Raw genomic sequence first — 10,865 nt, forward strand, 5'->3', positions numbered from 1 at the left:
TGTGTTCTTGGTAGAACTATTCACAAATGCCTGACTTATGTATTGGTATAACTTTTATTAGTAAAATTGATCGTAAGTAATCACATGTGGTATGATCGGATTTTGTATGTCTGGACAATTAAAAGGAAAGGGGATCCGATCCTTGTAAGGGGTGCAGTACATCAAAGGGAACCGATCCTTATATGGAGTGCAACAAGGTTTATAGCAGAAAGGGGAATCGATCATATGGGCATGTGCAACACGTTTTTAGGCAAAGGGGAACCGATCCTATGGACATGTGCAACACATATAATTTAGATACCATATATATGTGGGGAACCAATCCTAGTACCTAGTCAACCTAATTTTTTGGAAATCTAGTGTGACTATGCATAGTACTCACATGGAGGTAGAACCGAAACTTGTTTTGATAGAACCGTAAACCCATGATTGTAATTGAATGTTGGTTTGATCAATCACATAGTTCTTGAAAGTCAGATGAACCAATTCTAAACTTGTTTGGAAGTGTGGCAAATCGGTTTCAAGGTTGTAAGTGTGAAAGAGAACGTACAAAGTTAAGAAGTCGACAAACTTTGAACACGTGTTGTGAATGTCTATTTCTTTAATTGTTCAAAGATATTCCTTAACGGCTAAGGGAAGAGAATCCCAGGATCGAAACATAAATAAGTTAAGAATATTTTAATTAAGGTTATTAATTTCATTTTGTAGGGAAAGTACAAAATTAGTAATGTGCATTTACTAATTAGACTTTTCGAGAGATTTCGATCGTTATTTTTGGACAGAGTTTTTCCAGGAATTATGAAAACCAAATCTGTGATTTTACGAATATCTTGAGAATATTTTCGGTTTTGGAAATTCCTTGGTGTCCAAATTTCCTTGTCTATAAATACTCGAAGTTTTCCTTTCTAGCAAACTAGTCCTTCGTAACAACAAATTTACTCTTTTGTTGTTGTTACTGGTGTAGCCGCCTATTCGAAGAGGAGAGTAACCTAATTACACGAAATCTCTTACGGCCGCTCAGTTTAAATTTTTCTTTGGGATTGAGAAGCTCTAGCGTGTACCGTTGGTGGGAAACTAGATAATTGCGGTTTATCTTTTGTTTTCGATTGATTTGATTGACTAACGGTGGTTGAAATCTGATTGCACCTATTTTGTTTATTCTTGAGAATCTTCTCTTTTGATATAAGATTCACTCAAACTAGTTCAGAGTTTCGAAAGGGATATTTAGACTGTTGTTAGTTCTAAAGACGATCTTGTGATAATCCATTGTTAACAGACTCCGTTCTGTGCGTGATTGATCACAAGAGATTCAAGTGATTGTGTGCAGGTTTTTATTGAAGATTTAAGAAGATTTGAGGACAAAGAAGATATTGAATATCTGACTTGGGTTTTATAATCTTTGGTGTGCACAATACTTGTTTCAGTAAAATTGGATCCAATTAATAATCGATTTATCCTTGTGGTAGATTGGATTGATTAATTGAGTAGATCGGCATCAATACGAATCTTCGGATTAAAGGTGTTGTTGGATTAATCTTAATCAATTACCTTTGGGTGGTTGAAAATAAGATAGATCTAAGGACCTGACGAAGGAGTTTATGTTGATATAAACGGAAGAGCCTTTGTCCAACTCATATCACTTAGTTGAATAGAGTTGATACCAAACATATTTGTTGTTCCTTTACTGTTTGGAATACGAACCAAAGGAATTGTTCCAAGTACGTGACTTATTTATAAGTTGGAGGCATGGGAATACATAAGGAACTAGGTGAACTATAGGGTTAGTTACTTGGTCTCAACTATATGAAGTTAGTGTAATTTTGTGTAGCGGCTTAATCCTGAGAGTATTCAATTCTGGACTAGGTCCCGGGGTTTTTCTGCATTTGCGGTTTCCTCGTTAACAAAATCATGTTGTGTCATTTACTTTTATATTCCGCATTATAAATGTTTTATTATAATTAAAGTAAATTACACAAACGTTAATTCCTATTTACTTGATAAGCAATCCTATTGTGTTTGGTTAAGTCCGAACCTTTGTATCAAGTAAACATACTTCGTTGTTGTATTGTCTCGATATCGTATCTATAGACAATCACAAGAAGTGTGAACCGATTAGTTGTATTGTCTCGACTCAGTCCATAAAAAATCACTTTCGGAGAAAGGACTTATAGGTATGAAAAGTTTTAGTTTGAAGTATATTTGGGTACCCTCGCCTTTTCATATAGTGACCCTGGTTAAAAATTATATTAATATTTTTTAATGGTGGTAGTGAAAGAAGCAGTGGTGGTGGAAACACTGACGAGTATTTGTGAGTGGTGGAGGTGGTAACATTACTGGTGGTGGAAAAAATAGTGTTCGTCGTTGGGTTTTACGTATGGTGGTGGATGTTAGTGAATAGTAGTGGACAATAATAGTTTTGTGTCTTTTCAAAATGAGCAACATTTTATTGTGATAGATGTAGTTGGCTGTTTTTAGCACAACTGGTAAGGACAAAACACAAATATTTTGAGGAGTATACTAAATCATATAAGACAATATGATCATGACCGATGGATCACCCAAATAGGATACCAACAATTTATAGTACCCGATCAAATAAATCGTATTAAAATAAAATTGATTACATTTCCAGAATACAAAACAAATTTTGGACAAGTTAGGCTTGATAAAGAACAATCAATTTATACTTGCACAACATAAATCTACCGCTATAAATGATCACGTTTAATTAAAATTTAATAATAAATGTTCAATTGATGTTTCATAATAAATGTTTCTTTAATTAATCAAATGAATATATTTTTGTTGATACATAATATATTTATTTGATATTAACCATATCAGTAAGCATTAATGGTGGTTGTGATGGTGAGCAGTTGTAGGGATAATGGTGGTGGGTATTGGTGAGACTGGTGGAGTGGTGACAATAATGTGGTGGTGGAAGAAGTAGTGGTAGTAGGGTGAGAAAAGGGGTCTTAAGATAGATAAATTAAGCACTAATGGTGGTTTTGATGATGGATGATGGTGGTGGATCGGCAGTGGGGATAATGATGGTGGGTATTCGTGAGACTGGTGGAGTGGTGACGATAATGTGGTGGTGGAAGAAGTAGTAGTAGTAGGGTGAGAAAAGGTATCCTAAGATAGGTAAATTACTTGGTCACCCTTGGTTAATTTTTTTTTGTTATATTTTAATTTGATTTTAGTTTTCAAATTATTATTTTTTTTATTTTTTAAAACTAAAACAATTTTTAAAGGCCAGATTTTTCCAAAATAGAAGATGTTGTGATTTTAAGAATTGCCGAGTAGGGGGCGGGAAGAAAAATGAAACCTATAAAAAAATTGACCAAACACAAGGTTACATGCGAATTAATTGTAATCGGTTCAATTTCTTACATCTCTCTTTATTCCCCTTTTTTTGTCATGGTTTCTGTTTCTGTCATTATTTATCTCCTACTTCATGGGGATTATGTATGGCTACGCGTGAATTAATTGTAATTGATTCAGTTTCTCACATCTCTCTTTATTCACCTTTTTTATCATGATTTCTGTTTTTGTCATTACTCCCCGACTTCGTGTAAGTATGCATGCTTGAGAAATAATTCATGATAATAGGTAAAGAGACGAGAAAAGAAATGGATCAAGAATTAAATATTATTATAAATTTTTAGGAAAATGAATAAACACAAATCTATGTAAATTGGGAACCAAACAATTTATATCAAAGAGAAAAATTGAATTCTAATGCTAACAGATTTTGCAAGATTAATCTAATTGATTTTGAAGTAATTTTAGGTGTTTTTAGTTTTGTTACAAGTTTGGTGAATGACCTTTGATGATATTTTTTGAAGTAGTGAACGAAGTAATGTTCTACTGAAATAATGTTCTACTACTCATAGTATTTGCTCCAGCGATTAACTATGTTTGTCCTAAAGGGTTGTATGACTTACATGCACAATATTAAAAGATTCGAGGATAAGGACATGTTTATTAACCAACTCCTCAAAACATTTAGACCTGGATCGATCGGTTCGATTTTTCCCAGACAATTACAACATGTATGAATCGATGGATACATTTAAAACACATATCCTTGCCTGTGTAGTTACGGCACGGGTTGAGACCTAGTATATACAATAAACATAGTATACCGCTCTGGATAACAAACCAAAGTCTCTAGCTGAGGGGCCCTCTTAGTCAGTTTTTTTTCCCACTTAACATGGATCTTCTTACTGGAGCTGATCCACTTCTTCCTAATCCATTTTGTTTGGTAATTTCACCACCACCAGGTTCCTCTTTCACATTCATATCCAACACCCTACACGATCTCTCTCGGCCACGCCTAGACTCTGACATCCCCGCAGAGGAACACTCCTCGACAAACAAATTTAAGTTCGAAAACTGTTCATGATTCTGACAGTCACATATACCATCGAAAGATTTTAAACAAGAACATGTGCGTTCACCAGCTTCTATATTCTGCATAGGTTCTTCTTGTCCTGTGATGAATGACGAATCATAAGACGGTGGAACCACTGGATGCGATCTCAAATGCACGGATCGTAAGAGTGCAGCTCTTCTCAAATCAGCTGAATGGCAAATATCACTGGGTGATGATGGGAATCGACCCTCAGAGTCAGAACCACGTTGACGTGGTTGAGAGCTAGCTACGCTAGAAAGGTTGCAGCCAAGTAAAGGATGTGAACTAGAGGGGCTTGAGGAAGCGTAGCAAGAAAAGGATCTCTGATGCCTATGAGGAGACACTGGACTGGTAGGAAGGCTGTCTGGTTGGATCATGGAAGTGTTGGGCGGGGCTTCACTGCAGCGACCATCATCCGAGTCTTCAGACATTGGTGAGTATTGCAAGGAGATCTCATCCCTACAATTGTAATATGTACAAATGAGAAAACAAGAAGGTAACTGGTTTACATAAACGTCTTGAAGATCCACCACAATAAACATATCATGGGAATTGCTTACAAGCTGTAACTGATAAGACTCATACAAGCAAGTTACTAAGATGTAGCTATTAACATCACTGAAATGTGTTTTATCATAAGAAATTTTGCATAGATTCGGATGATCATTATCACGTTGATCAAACCATTCACTAGAAGCTAACATTTTTCCTTCTCATAATTAGGCAGGTGACGCAGCACACCACTTTACTAAGAAAGTCATTGTTTATGCACATCACCAGATTCCATGGAGTAACCATCAGCTAGTTATAGATTAATGAATCATGTACAAGTGAACCTAGGAGCATGTTACACATCTACCCCGCTAAATAGAACCTCAAAATTAGTTATAAGGAAAACTAATAAACAGGAAACAGGAAAATGAACTCCCATTCATCATACGCGAACCAAGTGTATTGTAGTCAGAGTTGACCCTGGCTGTATAGCAGCAATATCCCGGTATATTACTCTAGGGGTCATTTGGTCTGCATTTTCAGTTTAACAACTCCTAAGATTTCGTGATACCATCTCCAAAAGTACACCCTTTGCTTGAGGTCATCCAATTTAGTAACCATAACTCTAACTCCAAAGAACATGACATCGATATAATCCTTACCCACAACATGTTTTTCTAAGCCAAAACCACCAAACCTTTTTTGAATTATTAATTCTTTTGGAACCACTATATCCCCAATTTTGACATCTGAAACAATCTCTATCTTTGAAAACGAGTGTTTCAGCTGAGACAGTTTAAGCAATTTCTGCCATACAGCTATTACTAAGAATTCCCCCATGCGCTATTTCATCTTACTTTACACACACCCCCTTATTGTGCAGTTCAAAATCAACTGTCTCCCAATATACAAACACATGGATACAACTACTAACCTTTCAAGCCTAACCCTAACTTTGAGAATTTAACAACTAGACTTTTACAAAGACCCAATTCTAATAGGGAAACGGCAAATGTGTACATACCTGGGGTAACAACACATAGTATCGGATCGAGCTGGAGATACCATGACATTTTGAGTAAGTGAGTCTTCAACTGTTAATCCATTCAAACTAGATGCCATTATCTACACATTAAGACAGCACTTTTAACCATTATAGCTCAAGAAAAAAGCTAATTTTATGCCAAAATCAATTCTTTGCCCTCAAATAGGTCCCTTATTTGAACCAAACTCAGTTTAGTTAACACCTTAAAGATTATTAAATAATCAAAAAAAACGCAAAACCATAACGTAAACTATTAACAATTTTAAAATTATCGGTCAAAAACTGAAAGGGGAAAAAAACCTCGCTTAAGTAGCGTTTTTGAGAGTGAAAATTGTCGAGATAAACTTCGTCTTCTGGATCTCGACATCTTTTGGCAGTAGGTGATGAAGCTGAGCTCAATTCACTACCAATATCTCTCATTTCTTTTTCAGAAGAAGAAACTTTTTAAGGTTAGAGATTGAGAGAGATATTGGAACGCTAATTTCAGGAAAAACAAAAACGAGATGGAAAGGAACAGATGAAGTTATAGCATCTGGTTTTGGTACAACGATTCATAACGGACCGCAATAAAAACGGCAACCAAAGAAAAAAACGAGAGAAGTGGTGGGCCAGCCTCCCTTAGATCTAGGAGGGGCTGGTTTTTGGTCCACCATGTGAGCATTATTTTGAGAAAGTTGCAGGGTCGAAAGTGTCCCAAAGTGCATAAAAACGGGAACATAAAATTGGTTAAAAAGTTCAAAATCAATAATTTTTGGATGAAATGGACAGTTAGGTTTTAATACTATTTAAATGGACAAAAATGTAAAAATAGGCAGGATGTAACCAGTTTCATCGTGCTCATTTTCAAATATTTTTTCTTATTTTTAATTTACACATGATGTATCCAGTTTCATCCTTGCTATTTTTTAAATTTAAGCTAGGATGAATCCAGTTTCATCCTTGCTATTTTTTTTGACCATTTCATCCAAACTATTTTTTACTCGTCCATTTGAACCGTGATTTAAAAATATTTGGACAAATGACCCATTTTTCGAAACGGGAAGGGGTCATATTAGTTAGTCAAACCCATTTTATTCGGTCAAAAAAATAATACAAAATTACCAAACAGTCCATACCTAAACCTAAAGAGATAGAGAGCAAAAAGTTATCTCCTTTACTTTTCATTCTCTTTTCGTTAGGAGAAGAGAAAAGGGGGAAGGAGGCGACTGGTTTCTCCCTTTTCAATAGAAATCAATTCGTTTAGGTTTTTGATTCCCTTTTGTTTATTAAAGATCACTAAATCTCATCTTCTCGATGGAGGCAAAGCAGAAGGTCATGTCCAAGTTAGGTTTTACAAACCTAACCTTTTTTTTATTAGATCTATACTCGCATGCTTTATTAAAGTGATTTCAATGCTTTTTATTTTATAAAGTGCTTTGATATCATGTGAATTTCACTATTTTCATGATTATTTCTGTTTTTCTCTGTTGTCTATGAAGAATCTAATCTGAAAAGTCATGGTTTTCAAATAAAAAAAATTTAGTACCCATAAAATGATTTTTTCTGTTTTTTTCTATGTTGTCTACGAAGAATCTAATCTGAAAAGTTAGGGTTTTCAAAAAAAAAATATTAATACCCATAAAAAGATAATACATAAAAATTAATCCCCAGAAAATCCTTTTTGTCCATGATTCTATTTTGATATATTAATATAATTTGTTTGAAATTTTGTTTCTCTTGTTTGTAATATATTTTCTGTGTTGTATGTTTCAGTGGCAACATTGATAAGGGGAAAGTGAAGTTTAGAGACATTAGTTGCTAATGTATTGAGAGTAAAATTGAATTTGTTTTGAAACATATAGATATAAACAGAGTCAGTCTAAAGCAATTTGAGCAAATGGTTCACAAAAGGTTATGTATGGATGATACATATATTGTTAGCTTACTATGGGTGTCAAAGAATGGAACTCCTTGGAATTTAAAATGATCATTCCTTATTTTATATTGTTAGCTTATTATTGTACATTTGTATAATAATAACTGTTGTACTAACACTTCAATTACTGCAGATAGTGATGATTCAAGTAAGGATAGTACACAAGTTAATGACCAAGGTACTTTCGAATACTTATTGCTACAGTTTTAATGTACTTTTTTTGTTTTGTTGTAGTAAATGATTCAAGTCAGGATGGTACACAACTAATTTTTTGTGGTTGTTGTTCTTTAGGTGATAATGTTGAAGATCCTGAGTGGTACAAAAATTCCGAGATGATAATCCAGATGTAGATGATGGTGATAATGAAACTTGTGAGCTGTTTGATGATGGAGATGAAGTTGAACCAGTGGATCCTTCACAAATGGTTGTAGGTACAACATTCGCTGATAAGTTATCATACAAAAATCATCTTAAGCATTTTTGTGTATTGAATGAATGTGAGTATAAGGTTGAAAAGAGTGACAAAAAAAGACTTAGGGTTTGGTGTGCTAATACGTTTAACCATAAAGGAACTGTTATGTGTAAATGGTATGTTTTTGCTTCTAAACTACTAAATCAATCTACATTTAAGGTTAGGGGGATGAAGTTGAAGCATAAGTGCAAGGGAAGTAAGGATAGTCGAAATAGAACTGAAGACCCTTCATTTGTAGCTGATGTTGTAATGGATAAGACGAAGAATAGCTCAATGAAAGTAATACCAAAACCTAGACAAATTTGTAATGATTTCGAGGCTTCTCACCTCATTAAAATTCCTTACCAAACTTCATGGAAGGCTAGGAATTTAGTATTAGAGAAACTACATGGGAGTTATGAAGACAGTTTCAAAGATGTTCCACAGTATTGTAAGATGGTGACTGATACCAACCCTGGTTCAGTTGCAAACTTCTCATATTTCCATACTGACATGAGGTTTGAGTCTATGACCATCAGTTTTGTTGAAGCTATAAAAGGATGGCATGAAGGGTGTAGATCAGTTGTTGGGCTAGATGTTTGCCATCTGAATGGTAAATGTGGTGGTGTGTTGATGGATGTAACAGGATTAGATGGTCAAAATGGATTGGTAACATTAGGAATGGGGGTTTTTATCTCTGAGACAATTGAGAATTGGAAAATGTTTCTCACTGACTTGAGAGATAAACTTAATGCACATCCAATGCCTCTGACCTTTATTTCAGACAGGTAGAAAGGAATACTTGAAGGTGTCCAAGCTGTGTTCCCAGAAGCACATCATATATATTGTTGGAGGTTTGTTTATTTCTTTAAACTGTAGACATTTCTTATACGTTATAACTGCTTTGAACTGATAAATTGGTTTGAGATCTAACTTAATACTTGTTTTTGATTTCATGCACTTATATTCAAATTTCAAGAAATACTACAATGGACAAAAACTATATTCCTCACTATGGAATGCAGCAAAATGTTACAAAATGAAGCATTTCCTGGTAAATATATTACTTATATTTCATGTTATATTGTATGCTCTTTTGTTATGTATCTTATATGTAGAAACACATGGAAGAGATGAGGCAAGAAAATCCCTTGGCTATGAAGTACCTAGAAGATGCGGGTGTTGAGTCTTGGTCTAGGGCTTTCTTTGATGACACTAGTAAATGTGAACACCTAAACAATAACTTTAGTGAGTCCTTCAATGCTATGGTAAAAAATCTTAGGGACAAACCAATCTGTAAACTAGGAAACCTTTACAATCAGTTGGTTATGGGTATTTTTCACAAGAGAAAAAGAGAGAGTGCAAAATGGAATCCTAAAGAATTGGTTCCAAAAGCAATGAAATTGATTGGGAAGATGTTAAAGTTAGTTGGTGAATTTGATGTTCTACCATCTGTTTTGGGAAAATTATATGAGGTTAGAAATGTAGGTAGCAAAGCAGTTTTTGTTGTTAACTTGGAAACAAAACAATGTAGTTGTCTTCAATGGCAAATGAGAGGCTTTGTTTGCCAACATGCAGTTTGCTGTTTGAAGTCATTGAGTTAAGAGAAGGAGAGCATGAGATGGACCTAAAACACAGATCATGACTTATTCTTGTGGCATTTGTTGTTCAAATGGTCATAACAGATCAACATATGCAGGTGGTGATGTTGGTCAGAATCATAATTAAGGCAAAGAGGCCAAGAACTCAAGTAGATGGTGCTACCTTCACCAGTAGTCAAACACCTGCACCCATTTCTGCAAAAGGTAAAGCTAAGAAAAACAAGACAAGTTGGAAGGGGGAATCATCTAGCATCTGCAAAAGTTGCAGCTCCATCTACTACAAAGAACTGGAAATGACTCAGGCATTCTCAAGTGTTGGATTTCCAACAAACATTGAAGCAGACTTTTACAAAGATAAATAAGTACACCAAGACAAAGTAATGATAATCTGCAACAGTTTACTTATGTCTTTTTGAATTTCAGTTCCTTTTGAATGGTTTTTGGATGAAAACTCTTAGTATTGCAGTTTCATCAGGCTTTTTTATGAACAATTGTGTTATTTTGGAACATTTATAAATGAAGTACTTTTTATTTCTTTCAAAATCAGGTCTTGTACAGGTGGTGAAATCTTATTACATATGAAGGCTTTTCCCTAGTTTTGTAACTAGATCAGCCATTTGTAGTGTAGCAACTCTAACCTTTTCTTTTACAGCAATGAAGATAGCATATGAAGCCCATGTAAAATCTTCACATTGTTGACATACAAGGTAAGTTATGTGCTTACTTTGTTGATTGTTGCATATTTTTAGGGTGAGTTTCTAATTGCAGGTTGAAGAAGAGCACGACTGACTGTGCAGTGGACAATTTGTGAAAGAGTGATCATCTTCTCCACAAGCATTACAGCTTTTCTCTGATGGTAACAACAACGACTTGGATTTGCAAGGATTATAAGCATCATGAAACCATTCAAATTAGGTGCATGAAGGTATGGTGAACTTCAAGAA

General features: G+C 34.8%; 1 protein-coding gene and 1 long non-coding RNA gene across 2 annotated transcripts; one reads left to right on the forward strand and one right to left on the reverse strand.

Moving 5' to 3' along the window:
• Positions 1–3,962: 3,962 nt before the first annotated feature.
• LOC113334436 lies at positions 3,963–6,500 on the reverse strand. The gene is made up of 3 exons (XM_026580691.1): positions 6,255–6,500; positions 5,934–6,034; positions 3,963–4,876 (listed from the first exon to the last, which is right to left on the reverse strand). Exons 1-3 carry the CDS (start codon positions 6,372–6,374, stop codon positions 4,195–4,197), a joined length of 903 nt encoding a protein of 300 aa, XP_026436476.1. The 5' UTR covers positions 6,375–6,500; the 3' UTR covers positions 3,963–4,194.
• A 644-nt stretch (positions 6,501–7,144) lies between these two features.
• On the forward strand, positions 7,145–10,464 carry LOC113334489. The gene is made up of 5 exons (XR_003352842.1): positions 7,145–7,276; positions 8,003–8,047; positions 8,161–9,174; positions 9,300–9,374; positions 10,020–10,464. It is a non-coding gene; the product is annotated as an uncharacterized LOC113334489 (long non-coding RNA).
• The last annotated feature ends 401 nt before the right edge of the window (positions 10,465–10,865 follow it).

Source organism: Papaver somniferum, unplaced genomic scaffold, assembly GCF_003573695.1.
Source record: "Papaver somniferum cultivar HN1 unplaced genomic scaffold, ASM357369v1 unplaced-scaffold_137, whole genome shotgun sequence".
Classification (NCBI taxonomy): Eukaryota; Viridiplantae; Streptophyta; class Magnoliopsida; order Ranunculales; family Papaveraceae; genus Papaver; species Papaver somniferum.